General features: G+C 37.1%; 1 protein-coding gene across 2 annotated transcripts in view; it reads right to left on the bottom strand.

Moving 5' to 3' along the window:
* The window catches only part of ORC4 (origin recognition complex subunit 4), a 93,131-nt gene that overhangs the window by 33,495 nt on the left and 41,832 nt on the right, over window positions 1-17,804 (bottom strand). For both annotated transcript variants that reach the window (XM_055572653.1, XM_055572655.1), the window contains exons 2-4: window positions 15,699-15,772; window positions 9,296-9,372; window positions 8,714-8,804 (exon numbers count right to left, since the gene is read on the bottom strand). In XM_055572653.1, coding sequence (XP_055428628.1) covers window positions 8,714-8,804; window positions 9,296-9,372; window positions 15,699-15,755 — 225 coding nt within the window. In that variant the 5' untranslated portion in view covers window positions 15,756-15,772. The remainder of the gene's footprint in view (window positions 1-8,713; window positions 8,805-9,295; window positions 9,373-15,698; window positions 15,773-17,804) is intronic.

Below are 17,804 nucleotides of genomic sequence, written 5' to 3'. Positions count from 1 at the left end.
GTTGCTTCAGTTGTGTCCGACTCTTTGCATCTCCAAGGACAGTAGCCTGCCAGGCTCCTCTGTCCATGGAATTTTCCAGGCAGGAATACTGAGATGGGTTGCCATTTCGTTCTCCAGGGGATCTTCCTGACTCAGGGATCGAACTCATGTCTCATGTCTCCTGCACTGGCAGGTGGGTTCTTTACCACTAGCATCATCTGGGAAGCCCAAAATATAATAGTAATTGCTACTAAAAATACCCAGAAAGTGTTAAACCATCTTAAACTGTTCAATTATAAAGCTTCACATTTTTATAATTAGTTTTCCATGCCACATAGTTAACATTCTTTATATTTTTGATTTGTGACATCTTATCACTCATACTGCACTATCATATGTATCTCTTCATATTAATACTACATATATTCTCTGAAATTTGAAAATAAATAGAATTAAGAAAAAACAAGAAGATTTTAAAAAGGAAGAGTGATGGATTATTCTTCCTAATATGAAAATAGAAGCAGAAGGGTACTATCACAAAATATATAGCTCAAGAAATTAGGCTATGTATACAACAGAAGTGGCATCAAACTTATTGAGGACAAAAAGGATTATGTCACAAAGTCATTGAGACAACTGTTAAACTATTTTGAAAAACAAAATACTACTTGTATTTGCAGTATTTTATCTCTATTTGTCATTGCAATATCTGTGTGCAACAAACAACAAAAAAAGCAAAACCCCTCATTTCAAATCATCAGGTTTCACAACAGGATATCAAACATATTTAAAGCAGATGGTACTCCACCTCAGATCACAGGTAAACTAAGTCCTTTAAAAATAAAAAAGAAAGACAACCGCAAATGTCAACTGTCATACTATGAGTAAAAGCCCAGCAGAGACAAGTTACATTCTTAGAGAAAACTGTCAGAAGATGAGGTGGTACTTTTGTCTTTGGATCAAGTCAGATCCTATCACCAGAGTTAGTCCCCAACTGATACTAACTTGCTTCTCAAAATATAGCCTGTATGGCATTTTCTTAGCAATCTGCTATGTTCTTGCAACCTACTTCTTGATATTTTACTTACATAGTATTTATATTTCCCTGGTTCTGATTTTATGTTTAAAATCACTTTAGGTTTGATAAACTGTTCAAAACCATTTCAAATTATTTGCAGAATGTAACAGGGTCAATAATAATACCTTCATTTTACATATGTAAGGGGAGAGTTATAACAGGTTTATAGCCTTCTTTCCACTAAATTTACTTTAACATCAAGTTACTATGATTTGCATGAATTAGCTCACAACTTTTTCGTGAGGTGTGTGTGTGGTCTGAAATGATCATTTAAATATATTAGCAAGCATGTCTTCAAATAATAATTTTAGTTCCACTCTGCTAAGTCACTTCAGTCGTGTCCGACTCTGTGCGACCCCATAGATGGCAGCTCACCAGGCTCCCCCGTCCCTGGGGTTCTCCAGGCAAGAACACTGGAGTGGATTGCCCTTTCCTTCTCCAATGCATGAAAGTGAAAAGTGAAAGTGAAGTCACTCAGTCGTGTCTGACCCTCAGTGACCCCATGGACTGCAGCGTTCCAGGCTCCTCCATCCATGCGATTTTCCAGGCAAGAGTACTGGAGTGGGGTGCCATTGCCTTCTCCGTAGTTCCACTCTGGATATTGCTAAAATTTACTGTGTAATTAGCTAGGTTAACAATCATAACTCAGATTTTTTTTGCCCCCAAGGAGATAATGTCATCTTTTCAATATTTTATACTATATTATATACTAAAAAAACCTTAGTTGGTTATGTTACATTAACCAGCATAATCAATTTGGATACCCCATTTCCACATTCTTTGTAGCTAAAAATTAATGTTACAGATATACTCGTATAGCTTGCTTTGAATTGCCAGCATCCAGAGGTTTTTATGCTTTTATTACTATTCCCAAATACTTTCAGGGACACAATATTCAACAAAATGCAACCAGAAGAAACAAACTAGAAGAAACTTTAACCATCTAGCAAGTCTAATTTCTATGTAGAAGAGTATTTTCTGGACTTAAATCTCTTATTTGGAACCATATCTATTTTTAAAATAAAATGTTTGAAATACAACAAACCACAGAATTTGTTATCTTTACCACTTAACTGAAGATTTTCAATTTTTGTATTTTAGACAGTTTGGCTAAAGGGTAGTATTTTTAATATACTGCAATCTTATTTTTTAAGTTTAAATTTCTATAATTATACATGATTATACTAAGCTATGAAGGCAATGGCACTCCACTCCAGTACTCTTGCCTGAACAATCCCATGGATGGAGGAGCCTGGTGGGCTGCAGTCCACGGGGTTGCTAACAGTCGGACACAACTGAGCAACTTCACTTTCACTTTTCACTTTCATGCATTGGAGAAGGAAATGGCAACCCACTCCAGTGTTCTTGCCTGGAGAATCCCAGGGACCGGGGAGCCTGGTTGGCTGCCGTCTATGGGGTCGCACAGAGTCGGACACGACTGAAGCAAATTAGCAGCAGCAGTAGCAACAGCAGCATGATATATATAATTATACTAGTTATATGACATAATAATACTCTTACCTAAGAATAACCTATTTTATATCTCAGGACATGCCCACACACAAAAAATCATAAAAGTGAGGAGTTAAACAATGCTTCTCAGCTTTCTGAGCTCTCAATATTGGAATGCAGTAGGAATAAACTAAATTATACCATAATGGAATACGATGTATGGGTTTTACCATACTTCAGTTAAGTCACATTAGATAAATTATTTCAAAGAACCAGAACATGGTGTTGTACCCATAGACTTGTAGAATCCTTAATGTAAACAATGGACTTTTATTAGCAATGTTTCAATATAGCTTCATTAATTTTAACAAATGTACCACAGTAAGGCAAGATGTTAATGACAGGGAAAACTGTGCCGGGGTGAGTGTGTGTATGAGCGTGTGTCTGTGAGAGAGAGACTACGTGGGAACTTGGTACTATCTGTTTACTTTTTCTGTAACAAATATATCTATTTTAGCCAATTTACTAATGAAATGGAGTATACAGGTTTAATTTGTATTTACTTATACATTTTTGTAAGCGTTCACTAGCTCTATGTCCTTTTTTGTAAACTTTCTGTATGCCTTAAGAGACAAACTTCCAAGATGAAAGTTCAGAATAAATTAAGTCATTAGCTGTTCAAATTATACTTCTGGCTTGACACTTTGATGCATGAATCACTGAGATTCAACTTCTCTGTTGTAGGTCATTTTACTTCAAGATGCACACTGTATGATGGAATAACAGTGTATAATACAGTGTATAATGTACTAATTTCTTAGACCTCATTTTCTCCTATACTGATACAAGAATATCACTATAGAGCTCTTTGAAGAATTAAAGTATCATGTAAAAATGTTATTAAAACATAATATATAATGTGTTTTCCAAAAACAATAATTAAAACCGGAAAAAAAGGAAAATCATCCTTTTACTAAAGAAAGACCTAAATTCACATCAAGAGGGTTTGCAGAGTTACAGTTTTTATGACCTACACTTTGATATAACCTGTGAAACTTTCACACTGCTAAGAAACAGCAATTCTACAAGCATCTAGGCAAGGAAAAATCACATATAAACTCAAACAAGTTAGCTTTGGTGGTCATCAGTGAGGTTCACCATACTTCTGGTTAACCTCCCTTTCTAGGTATCTAGTAAAAATGCACTGCCCTGCTGTCTTGAAACTAGGTGTGACCATGTGACTCACTCTGGTCAGATAAGTGTCAGATGTGCTCTGTAGCACCTCTGGGTAGGAACTTTAAGAATGTCCCTGATCCATCAGGCTTCCTTTCCTCCACTGGGATGTTAGTGGAGGAACATGCTGAGGTAACATCACCATTTCTTGTGAGTGAAGACAGAGAATAGTGTCCCCTTGCTGTTACAGTGTGGGGACACAGAAAAAGCAAACAACAAATTTGTGTCAAGACTCTGAAATTTAGGGTTGGTATGACTGCATAATTTAAACTATCCAGTTTGAAAAAGCAGTTTATAAAGGGAAAAGAAAAGCCTGCCCTTGGAATTTTCCCATAAAACACAAATTGAATGAACTCTATGTGATTTCAAGGGAGGAAAAAAAAAAAAGTGACGGAAGAGTTTAATCCCAGTCATTTATAAGTAACGTGCAGAGTAATATTTTGATTTAAAATAGTCTTTTTACATTTCCCCATGTTACTCAACTTCCTATCTCTTCTATATTTATGTGTTCTGAAGGAGTTTAGTGATTTGTTCTGTTAACTAGGTTGCTGGGTTTTTTCCCTTTGCCTTCAACCAACTTCCCACTCTGTGGTTTTAAAAATAGACTGCATGGTCATATAGTTCACCCCTCAAAAAAAACAAAAAAGATATATAGTGAAAAGAGCCTTAACCTGTGTTCCCATATCCCACTCAACAAATAACCCACTATGTTATCATTTAATATTTCAGAAAGACATTTGTTGACACTGTTTAGTGGCTAAGTCGTGTTTTTCTGTGACCCCATGGACTGCAGCACACCATAAAGAAGACATAAGACATAAAAATGGCCAAAAAGCACTTGAAAAGATGTTCAACATCACTATTAGAGAAATGCAAATCAAAACTACAATGGAGTATCACTTCACACTGGTCAGAATGGCCATCATCAATAAAATCAACAAACAATATGTGCTGGAGAAGGTATGGAGAAACAGAACCTTCCTATACTGTTGATGGGAATGTAAACTGGTACAGTCACTATGGAGAACAGTATAAAGTGAAGGTGAAAGTGGAGTCGCTCAGTCATGTCCAACTCTTTGTGACCGCTTGGACTGTAGCCCACCAGGCTCCTCTCTCCAAGGGATTCTCCAGGCAAGAATACTGGAGTGGGTTGCCATCTCCTTCTCCAGGGAATCTTCCCGACTCAGGGATCGAACCCAGGTCTCCTGCATTGCAGGCAGATGCTTTAACCTCTGAGCCACCAGGGAAGCCCAGCGTTTCCTTAAAAAACTAAAAATAGAATATCATGACCCAGAAAACCCACTCCTAGGCGTTTACCCGGAGAAAACCATCATTTGAAAAGATTCATACACCTCGATATTCAGCTCAACTGCAGCACTATTTACAATAGCCAGGGCATGGAAGCAACCTAAATGTCCATCAGCAGAGGAGAGGGTAAAGAAGATGTGGTGCATATATATATTTATACACAATGGAATATTCAGTAAGTTCGCTCGCTCAGTCACATCTAACTCTTTCCGACCCAATGGACTGTAGCACGCCAGGCTTGCCTGTCCATCACCAATTCCCGGAGTTACACAAACTCATGTCCATTGAGTCGGTGATGTCATCCAACCAACTCATTCTCTGTCGTCTCCTTCTCCTCCTGACTTCAATCTTTCCCAGCATCAGAGTCTTTTCCAATGAGTCAGCTCTTCACATCAGGTGGCCAAAGAATACTTTGGCTACAAAGAATACTCCAAGCTCCAACAGGAGCTTCAGCTTCAGCATCAGTCCTTCCAATGAATATTCAGGACTGATTTCCTTTAGGATGGACTGGTTGGATCTCCTTACAGTCCAAAGGGACTCTCAAGAGTCTTCTCCAACACCACGGTTCAAAAGCATCAATTCTTCAGTGCTCAGCTTTCTTTACAGTCCAACTCTCACATCCATTCATGACTACTGGAAAAACCATAGCTTTGACTAGACAGACCTCTGTTGGCAAAGTAATGTCTCTGCTTTTTAATATGCTGTCTAGGTTGGTCATAGCTTTTCTTAAAAGGAGCAAGGGTCTTTTAATTTCATGGCTGCAGTCACCATCTGCAGTGATTTTGGAGCCCCCAAAAATAAAGTCTGTCATGTTTCCATTGTTTTCCCATCCATTTGCTATGAAGTGATAGGATCGGATGCCATGATCTTAGTTTTTTGAATGTTGAGTTTTAAGCCAACTTTTTCACTCTCCTCTTTCCTTTTCATCAAGTGGCTCTTTAGTTCTTCTTCGCCTTCTGCCATAATGGTGGTGTCATCTGCATCTCTGAGGTTGTTTCTCCCGGCAATCCTGATTCTGGCTCATGTTCATCCAGTCCAGCATTTCTCACGTTGTACTCTGCATATAAGTTAAATAAGCAGGGTGACAATATACAGTCTTGACACGCTCCTTCCCCAATTTGGAACCAGTCTGTTGTTCCATGTCCAATTCTAACTGTTGCTTCTTGACAAGCAGATTTCTCAGGAGGCAGGTCAGATGGTCTGTTATTACCATCTCTTTAAGAATTTTCCACAGTTTGTTGTGATCCACACAGTCAAAGGCTTTGGCATAGTCAACAAAGCAGAAGTAAAAGTTTTTCTGGAACTCTCTTGCTTTTTTGATGATCCAATGGATGCTGGCAATTTGATCTCTGGTTCCTCTGCCTGTTCTAAATCCAGCTTGAACATCTGGAAGTTCATGGTTCATGTACTATTGAAGCCTGGCTTGGAGAATTTTGAGCATTACTTTGCTAACGTGAGAGATGAGTGCAATTGTGTGGTAGTTTGAACATTCTTTGGCATTTCCCTTTTTTGGGATTGGAACGAAAACTGAATGGAATATTACTCAGCCATAAAAACGAACAAAATAATGTCATCTGCAGGTACACGAGTGGACCTAGAGATTGTCATATTGAATGAAGTAAGTTAGACACAGACAAATATCATATGATATTACTTATATGTGGAAAATTTTTAAAAAGGGTACAAATGAACTTATTTACAAACCAGAAGTAGTGTCACAGATGTAGAAAACAAACTTGTGGCTACCAGGGGGAAAGGTGGGACGGATAAATTGGGAGACTGGGGTTGACTTATACATAGTACTATACATAAAATAGGCAACTAATAAGGACCTACCGTATAGTACAGAGAACTCTACACAATATTTTGTAATGGCCTATATGGGATAAGAATTTAAAAAGAGTGGACATAAGTATATGTATAACCGATTCACTCTGCTGTATATCTGAACCTAACACAACATTATAAATCAATGATACTCCAATAAAAATTTAAATGTATACATTTAAGGGAACTTTTGTTTATAGAGAAATCAACAATATGATTTTTTCCCTTTTTTGGACTATATGCAAATATTTCTGTATTCTTTTTTTACTGCAGTATCATAGTCCATTACATGGATGGATGTATCAAGATTTATTAATCAGTATTCTGAGGGTCATTTATACTGTTTCTCATCCTGCACTGCTAATAAACATTACTGCAATGAGTAACAATACACATATCATTTCACAAAGATAAATTCCTAGAAATGTAGCTGAGTCAAAAGTAGGTGCATTTGTAATATGGTTAGATTTTGTCTAATTCTAATTTACACCACCAGTAAGAACATCAGTATGTTATCAACTTTATAGATCTTTTTGTTAACCTTATAGAAAAAATTACTATATTTTTATTTAATTTACCAGATTATGAGTGAAATTAAATATGTTTCTAAGTTTAAAACTGATTTGTATTTAATTTCCTATGACCTTTCTGTGCATATCTTTCCTCAATTTTTCTACTGTTAACAGAGCTGTTGTTTTAATAATAGTCTTATAGCTCAAAAGTATATTAGTCACATACTTTTCCTATATAAACTACCATAAATAGCACTGAAGTCAAACACAAAGAAAAATAAAAAAACTAAGGATAAAGAAATAGTGGTTGTATACAAGGACTAAGCCAAAGGACTGAACTAAATTAAACAGAGTCAAAAATAAATACGGTCATAAATGTGATTATAATAAATGAAAAAATTTTAAAAGAAAATAAATTAGATCTAAATCTCCAATTTATGTACTACAAACAATACTGGAAACAGATGATGACAGTAAAATCCTAAAGTCCTAATTTTTACATAATGTACAGTCAAACTGTATTGCTTAAAAAATAAAAACATAATTCTAATTCTATTTTACATAGTTTTACTTAATATAAAATAATACATAATACACAATTTTACTTCTATACATAGTAAAAATGCGTATTAGTGAGAAATCTAAATTTACTGCATGGAATATAGCAAAAGCAGATTATACAATTACATAGTAATATTTGTAATATAATAGCCATAACTGGTATTATACACTAAATAAACAAAATGAAAAGAGAAAACAAGGGTAAAAAAGCAAGAGTTATCTTTTTGAGGTAACCAAAGTAATATAATAAAGATGGAAAGTAGACGAGAACGCTAAAAGATGTGAATGTATATATTAAAAAAACTTTCCTAAGTTAGGGTTACAGAATAAACTAAAAGAAAAAAAATGCTTGATGTGATAGCTACCTAATCTACAAATAGAGACAATATCATGCCTACCTTGCAGGGTTAATGTAAAGAATAAATAACAAGATAAATAAAAGGTTCAAGGAACATGTTCAATAAATGCCAGTTTGCTTTGTCTACTGGCAGTCACAAATTCTTGAAGGACCAAAGACCACAATGGAACAAATAACATTTGAAAATTTGTTACTGTGAAGAAAAATAAGGTAAAAAAAGATCACTCTACTTAAATAAACAAGTCTAACTTTATAAAGGCTTTGCATGTATTCTAAGACTTAAAATTAAAAAAAAAAATGCTAGTAACACAAGGATGAAAATAATCAAAAACATTTTCAATGTTGTCCACAAGACTCATCACATGCCTACAAAACAAAGGAATGCCAGAAATCAGCAGCTTTTACCATGGTCTTTCCTGAACCTCGGGGTCCAATAATGAGAACCGAGTTACTTTCTCCATGGATAGCAGTTCTTTTTAGCAGTTCAATTAAGTGTCTGAAATGATATAAAGAGGCCAAAATTTAAAAAGCAAAGCTGAAATAATTTGCTAGGTAATACTTTTTAAGTATTAGTCCTACAGAGAAGAACAGAAATACTGATTCTCTAGAAACCTCAAGAAGAAACCAAGTAAGACTGAAATACTGTGGTCTTTATGATGGTATGGGATAGGAACAACTGTGGCAACTCTTAGGACCTTTCACTCCACAGCTGGCTGCTGAGCATTAGGGGCAAGCTCAGAAATCTCTCCATAATACGAAATGACAGAAATGATACAAGATTGAAAGTTAACGAGTTTTTTTCATTATGGAAATATGTGTATCTTCTCTTCCTTCACAACAAGTCATTTTTTTATACACAAAGCAAAACTACCTCTATAAAAATGTTCGCTATCCTTGTTTAAGACAGTCTGTGTATGACAATTTCTACAAAACCTAAAGGGTATCTATAAGTAGTTTCATAGCAGACAAGTGGGAATCTAAACTTACTTATATTGTACTTGTACTCCAAATAGGTTACCATGTGGACTCTGATGACAAAATCGTTCACGTAAAATTCTTTGTACCTGATAAAAATAAAGTGAATACAAATGAAAACATATATGCAATCAAAAATGAAGAAGTAAATATATTTATAGCAGTTAGAGTTAAGTATTAATGAATCAATTCAGCTCCCCCTAAACAACTTGTCATCATAAGTGATAAAATTAACAGTTCTTGTTTTCCAGGTGGCATTAGTGGTAAAGAATCTGCTTGCCAATGCAGGAGACATAAGAGATGTGGGTTCAATCCCTGGTTCAGGAAGATCCTCTGGAAGAGGGCATGGCAACCCACTCCAGTATTCTTCCCTGCAAAGTCCCATGGACAGAGGCACCTGGCAGGCTATGGTCCATAGTGTTGCAAAGAGTTGGATATGACTGAAACGACTTAGCAGCAGCAGCAAGTCCCAGAGAAAGGATAAGAATTTAGTTATGAAGCTTTCAACAAGAGAGCTTTATGATGTTACTTTAGCTACATGAGCAATTTGAGGGCTGTTTTAATGTATGTGAATAAATGAATATCTCATTTTGTGTAATATGTCAGTCAAGGAATAAAGAATGAGAGAATTTAATAATGTAATCTACTCTAATAAAGCTCATGAACCATACCTCAGTCTTTGAGTTTAGTCACTCAGTCTTATCTGACTGTGTGATCCCATGGACTGTAACCCACCAGGCTTCTCTGTTCGTAGGATTTCCCAGGCAAAAATACTGGAGTGGACTGCCAGCTCCTTTTCCAGGGGATCTTTCCAACCCAGGGATTGAACACAGGTCTCCAACATTGCAGGCAGATTCTTTACTGTTGGAGCCATCTAGAGACCAACATATCTAAACTGGTTTAGCTCAAGTCCTATCTTTCTGTACCTTTCACAGAAGTCAGGATTCTGAGGAAACAGAAGAAATTTTAAAGTCCACACAGTTACTGAGGACCCATTAGTTCACTGTTCACGTATTGTGGAAGCCTGGAGAATTTTGAGTGTTACTTTGCTAGCATGTGCTGCTGCTGCTGCTAAGTCGCTTCAGTCGTGTCCGACTCTGTGCGACCCCATAGACGGCAGCCCATCAGGCTCCCGTCCCTGGGATTCTCCAGGCAAGAACACTGGAGTGGCTTGCCATTTCCTTCTCCAATGCATGAAAGTGAAAAGTGAAAGTGAAGTCTCTCAGTTGTATCCGACTCCTAGCGACCCCATGGACTGCAGCCTACCAGGCTCCTCCATCCATGGGATTTTCTAGGCAAGTGTACTGGAGTGCAATTGTGCGGTAGTTTGATCATTCTTTTGCATTGACTTTCTTTGGGATTGGAATGAAAACTGACCTTTTCCAGTCCTGTGGCCACTGCTGAGTTTTCCAAATTTGCTGGCATATTGAGTGCAGTACTTTCACGGCATCATCTTTCAGGATTTGAAATAGCTCAACTGGAATTCCATCACCTCCACTAGCTTTGTTCGTAGTGATGCTTTCTAAGGAACACTTGACTTTGCATTCCAGGATGTCTGGCTCTAGGTGGACTGATCACACCATCCTGATTGTCTGGGATGTGTAAATCTTTTTTGTATAGTTCTTTTGTGTGTTCTTGCCACCTCTTCTTAATATCTTCTACTTGAGTTAGGTCCATACCATTTCTGTCCTTTATGGAGCTCATCTTTGCATGAAAAGCTCCCTTGGTATCTCTAATTTTTTGAAGAAATCTCTAGTCTTCCCCATTCTATTGTTTTCCTCTGTTTCTTTTCATTGATCACTGAGGAAGGCTTTCTTATCTCTCCTTGCTATTCTTTGGAACTCTGCATTCAAATCAATATATCTTTCCTTTTCTCCTTTGTCTTTAGCCTCTCTTCTTTTCATAGCTATTTGTAAGGCCTCCTCAGACAACCATTTTGCCTTTCTGTTATTTCTTTTTCTTGGGGATGGCCTTGATCTCTGCATCCTGTACAAGTCACGAACCTAGATCCATAGTTCTTCAGATACTCTATCAGATCTAATCCCTTGAATCTATTTGTTACTTCCACTGTATAATCATAAGGGTATTGATTTAGGTCATAGGGGAATGATCTAATGGTTTTTCCTACTTTCTTCAATTTAAGTCTGAATTTGGCAATAAGGAGTTCATAATCTGAGCCACAGTTTGTTACTGGTCTTGCTTTTGCTGAGTGTATAGAGCTTTTCCATCTTTGGCTGCAAAGAATATAATCAATCTGATTTTGGTGTTGACCATCTGGTGACATCCATGTGTAGAGTCTCCTCTTGTGTTTTTGGAAGGTGTTTGCTATGACCGGTGCGTCCTCTTGGCAAAACTCTATTAGCCTTTGCCCTGCTCCATTCTGTACTCCGAGGCCAAATATGCCTCTTACTCTAGGTATTTCTTGACTCCCTACTTTGCATGCCAGTCCCCTATAATGAAAAGGACATTTTTTTTGGGTGTTAGTACTAGAAGGGCTTGTAGGTCTTCATAGACCCGTTCAACTTCAGCTTCTTCAGCATTACTGGTCGGGGCATAAACTTGGATTACTGTGATACTGAATGGCTTGCCATGGAAACAAAAAGAGATCATTCTGTCATTTCTGAGATTGCATCCAAGTACTGCATTTTGGACTCTTTTGTTGACTATGATGGCTATTCCATTTCTCCTAAGGGATTGCTGCCCACAGTACTAGATATACTGGTCATCTGAGTTAAATTCATCCATTCCAGTCCAGTATTTTTAAAAGCATAATTAAACATTTTCCTTTAGACAGAAGGTAAGTAAGGTCTTACAAAGGAATGTCAATAACATTAAGTTTTGCTGTAAAAAAATGTAGTTCTGGTTAAGCCAGTGTAGAAATATCATACCCATTCCCAGCTAGACTCCTCAAGTATATACACAAGGGAACCCTCTTACACTGTTGGTAGGAATGCAAACTAGTACAGCCACTATGGAGAACAGTATGGAAATTCCTTAAAAAACTGGAAATAGAACTGCCATACAACCCAGCAATCCCAGTGCTGGGCATACACACTGAGGAAACCAGAAGGGAAAGAGACACGTGTATCCCAATGTTCATCGCAGTGCTGTTTACAATAGCCAGGACATGGAAGCAACGTAGATGTCCATCAGCAGATGAATGGATAAGAAAGCTGTGGTACTATGAGGTACCATTTCACACCAGTCAGAATGGCTGTGATCCAAAAGTCTACAAGCAATAAATGCTGGAGAGGGTGCAGAGAAAAAGGAACCCTCTTACACTGTTGGTGGGAATGCAAACTAGTACAGCCACTATGGAGAACAGTGTGGAGATTCCTTAAAAAAACTGGAAATAGAACCGCCTTATGATCCAGCAATCCCACTGCTGGGCATACACACTGAGGAAACCAGAAGGGAAAGAGACACGTGTACCCCAATGTTCATCGCAGCACTGTTTATAATAGCCAGGACATGGAAGCAACCTAGATGTCCATCAGCAGATGAATGGATAAGAAAGCTGTGGTACATGTACACAATGGAGTACTACTCAGGCATTACAGTATGGACTCTGTTGGAGAGGGAGAGGGTGGGAAGATCTGGGACAATGGCATTGAAACGTGTAATATCATGTATGAAACGAGTTGCCAGTCCAGGTTCAATGCACGATACTGGATGCTTGGGGCTGGTGCACTGGGACGACCCAGAGGGATGGTGTGGGGAGGGAGGAGGGTTCAGGATGGGGAGCACATGTATACCTGTGGCGGATTCGTTTTGATGTTTGGCAAAACTAATACAGTGTTTCAGGTTTAAAAATAAAATAAAATAAAATAAATGTTTTATAATGCAAAAAAAAAAAAGAAAGCTGTGGTACATAGACAAAATAGAGTATTACTCAGCCATTAAAAAGAATACATTTGAATCCGTTCTAATGAGGTGGATGAAACTGGAGCCTATTACACAGAGTAAAACAAGCCAGAAAGAAAAACACCAATACAGTATACTAACGCATATATATGGAATTTAGAAAGATGGTAACGACAACCCTGTATGCGAGACAGCAAAAGAGAGACAGATGTATAGAACAGTCTTTTGGACTCTGTGGAAGAGGGAGTGGGGGATGATTTGGGAGAATGGCATTAAAACATGTATAATATCATATAAGAAATGAATCTCCAGTCCAGGTTCAATGCAGGATACAGGAAGCTTGGGGCTGGTGCACTCGGATGACCCTGAGGGATGGGATGGGGAGGGAGGTGGGAGGGGGGTTCAGGATGGGGAACACGTGTACATCCATGGCGGATGCATGTTGATGTATGGCAAAACCAATACAATATTGTAAAGAAAAAAAAAAATTAAATGTTCATGATAGAAACACTAAATATACTAGGAATATAAGGAGACTTTCTCAACCTGTTAACATCCACAAAAAAATCACAGCCAACATCATCAGTTCAGTTGAGTCACTCAGTCGCGTCCAACACTTTGTGACTCCATGAATCTCAGCAAGCCAGGTCCCCCTGTCCATCACCAACTCCCAGAGTCCACCCAAACCCATGTCCATTGAGACAGTATTGCCATCTAACCATCTCATCCTCTGTCATCCCCTTCTCCTCCTGCCCTCAATCTTTTCCAGAATCAGGGTCTTTTCCAATGAGTCAGCTCTTTGCATCAGGTGGTCAAATTATTGAAGTTTCAGCTTCAAAATCAGTCCCACCAATGAACACCCATGACTGATCTCCTTTATGATAGACTGGTTGCATCTCCTTGCAGTCCAAGGGACTTGCAAGAGTCTTCTCCAACACCACAGTTCAAAAACATCAATTCTTTGGTTCTCAGCTTTCTTTATATTCCAACTCTCACATCCATACATGACCACTGGAAAACCCATAGCCTTGACTAGACAGACCTTTGTTGACAAAGTAATGTTTCTGCTTTTTAATATGCTGTCTAGGTTGGTCATAACTTTCCTTCCAAGGAGTAAGCATCTTTTAATTTCATGGCTTCAGTCACCATCTGAAGTGATTTTGGAGCCCAAATAAATCAAGTCAGCTACTTTTCCCACTGTTTCCCCATCTATTGGCCATGAAGTGATGGGACCAGATGCCATGATCTTAGTCTTCTGAATGTGGGGCTTTAAGCCAACTTTTTCACTCTCCTCTTTCACTTTCATCAAGAGGCTCTTTAGTTCTTCTTCACTTTCTGCCATAAGGGTGGTATCATCTGCATATCTGAGGTTATTGAGATTTCTCCCGGCAATCTTGATTCCAGCTTGTGCTTCCTCCAGCCCAGCGCTTCTCATGATGTATAGTTAAATAAGTTAAATAAGCATATAAGTTAAATAAGCAGGGTGACAATATGCAGCCTTGACATACTCCTTTTCCTATTGGAACCAGTCTGTTGTTCCGTGTCCAGTTCTAACTGTTGCTTCCTGAACTGCATACAGGTTTCTCAAAAGGCAGGTCAGGTGGTCTGGTATTCCCATCTCTTTCAGAATTTTCCACAGTTTATTGTGATCCACACAATCTAAGGCTTTGGCATAGTCAATAAAGCAGAAATAGATGTTTTACTGGAACTCTCTTGCTTTTTTGATGATCCAGCAAATGTTGGCAATTTGATCTCTGGTTCCTCTGCCTTTTCTAAAACCATCTTGAACATCTGGAATTTCATGGTTCATGTATTGCTGAAGCGTGGCTTGCAGAATTTTAAGTATTGCTTTACTAGCATGTGAGATGAGTGCAACTGTGCAGTAGTTTGAGCTAATGTCATACATCATACTCAGTGGTAAAAGACTGAACACATTTTTCCAATATAAGAAATGGTTTGCTCTTGGTAGCTTACTCAGTATTATTCTGAAGGTTCTGGTCATGGCAATTAGACAACAAAAAGAAATGAAAGGCATACAGATTGGAAAGGAAGAAGTAAAACTATATCTCTTTGAAGATGACATGATGTTATACACAGAAAAGCCAAAGGAATAAACTAAAAAAAAATATTATAAATGAGTTTAGCAAGGTCACAGAATACAAGATTAATATAGAAAAATCAATTTCATTTAGATACACTAGGAACAAATAAAACATAAAAGTAAGAAAATAATTTCATTTACAACCGCCAACAAAAGGAATAAAATACCTTTCAAGAAACTTACCTTAAGAAGTGAAAAACTGAAGATAATATTAAACTAAATTGAAACTTGAGAACATTTAGGAAGACATGAATAAAATTAGGATTCCATCTATCCAAACATTTACAGAGGCTGAAATTAGGAAGCAGCAAAGACACTTTCCCCTTGGCAATGGAAAGTGTAGTTCTTCATACATAAAAAGGGGAGAATTCAAGTTAAGAAGATGACTGTTTCTCTTATCCCCTTTACATGGTAACAGGCCTTCAGATTAATGAAAATATATACACTAACCTGTGAAATGTAGTCTGGTTGTATTAAGTTGCTACTCTTTGATTTACGACTGCTCATTTCCAGAAACTGAAATCCTTTAAAAAAATAATAAAAAATTTTAGCATGAATATAAGGATGATTGGCTTACAGAAATTAAGAATTTACTATTACAGACTCACACAAGTTCTAAAACTTGAAAAATGTTAAAATTTCTGAAACTTTAAAAATTTTCAGTTGAACCTAACTATGGGAATCATTTCATAATATGTAAATAAAACTGTTATGCTGCACAACTTAAAATTACACAGTGATATATGTAAGTTATTTCTCAATAAAACCAGAAAAAAAAAAAAACTCAATGGCTCCTCTTTACCTAACTACAGGTTTATTTGACACTCCCATTTCACATTTTAGATGGTTCTTAAAATTAGTTCTACCTTTCTTTTCAATCTAGTATTCAGCTTCCTTTCTCTGCCTTTAAAAACAAAATTAAACAAACAAAAAACAACGGATGTGCTTCCTTTGTATAGAATGTTTCTCCCCACATTCATCCCACAGGATCATCTATTCCAGAAAAACTTTGCTTTCTTGCTACACTCATCAATCATACACAGTCATTACAAACTAGGTAAAATGTTTCTTCTGCAAACATACAGAATTGCCTGTCCTTCTCTTTATTCATAAACATATCATACTAAACAAAATTTTGTGGTCAATGCCACCAAATTGAGAATACTTAAAAATTCCAAGCATTAACTGGAATAATATATATGTGTGTGTGTGTGTATGTATATATATAATAACAAAAAAAAAAGTTCTGTAAAATTCTTCTTGAGGGCTATATATTCATAGATAAACACCTTCAACTAAAAGATCTAATTTTCTCACCAGCAATTTCCTAGAGAAGTACTTCACTAATCAGGTAATAATAACTTAGCCAGGAATTGTTAGAAGTGTTTTGAATTTATTATCTCATTTAATCCTCAGAATAATCCTATGGAATAATCCTAATACCTCTTTCAGATTAGAAGACACAGAAAAGTTAAGTAACCTGACCAAAACCATAACAGTACGTAGGTCAGTCAGGATTTAAACCCAATCTAGTTATACTTCATTATACATAACTATTATCTATCTATCTATATATATATATATATATATACACACACACAGATATAAAATACATATATACTATATACATAGTTATAAGTATATATACTTAATTATATATAACTGCTACTTAGCCACCTGATTTTAAAAAGCACAAATTTCAACAACTTGAAGGAAGATCTGCCTGTGATATATTTTATATTCATACTTACTAATTTCATATACTGACATTTAGACAACAACCTTTGGAATTAGTTTCTACAGGACAGCAGCAGAGCAATGCTTTGACAGATAGCAAGCAAATCCGTACCCTCCCTTACAGTATAGACGAGGCCTAAGTCCCAGAACCAGTTGAGGCTTCCCTGGTGGCTCAGATGGTAAAACATCTGCCTGCAATGCGGGAGACCCAGGTTCAATTCCTGGGATGGGAAGATCCCCTGGAGAAGGAAATGGCAATCCACTCCAGCACTCTTGCCTGGAAAATCTCATGGACGGAGAAGCCTGATAGGCTACAGTCCATGGGGTTGGAAAGAGTCGGACATGACTTCACTTAAGTCCCAGAAGGATTCTGGCTCCAGGCCAGAATAGAGTACAAGAACAGAGTACTCTCCTGATGTTTTGCTTCCTTAAGCTTCCCTCTTAGGAGAAAAGTGGTTTTCTCAGCTGCCTTAGGGCACCTTTTAGCAACCTTTTCTCCATTCAAGGCACCTTGCTTGGCAATCTTTACACTGATTATTTTAATTTTATCCTACTAAATTTTTTTTCTCTTAAATCACATTTGTGTGTGGGGGAAAAACCCTTTCAGGAATATGAAATTACATTTTCATTCTGCTTTAAGATACTCGACTGTGAAAAAGGTCTGAAATCACAGGAAACAATGGAACAACTGTACCCGAGACAATAAAAAGTAAATTCTAAAAAAATGGGAGAGAGACTTGACAATATACTTTATCTTTTCAGAGCTATGTTAGCTATTTCACAGTACAAATGGAATTAAAATATATTTCTCCCCATTTC

The sequence above is a fragment of the Bubalus kerabau genome, chromosome 3 (genome assembly GCF_029407905.1).
Source record: "Bubalus kerabau isolate K-KA32 ecotype Philippines breed swamp buffalo chromosome 3, PCC_UOA_SB_1v2, whole genome shotgun sequence".
Classification (NCBI taxonomy): Eukaryota; Metazoa; Chordata; class Mammalia; order Artiodactyla; family Bovidae; genus Bubalus; species Bubalus kerabau.
Note: the sequence above shows the minus strand (reverse complement) of the source record. Positions and strands in the feature narration are given on the sequence as shown.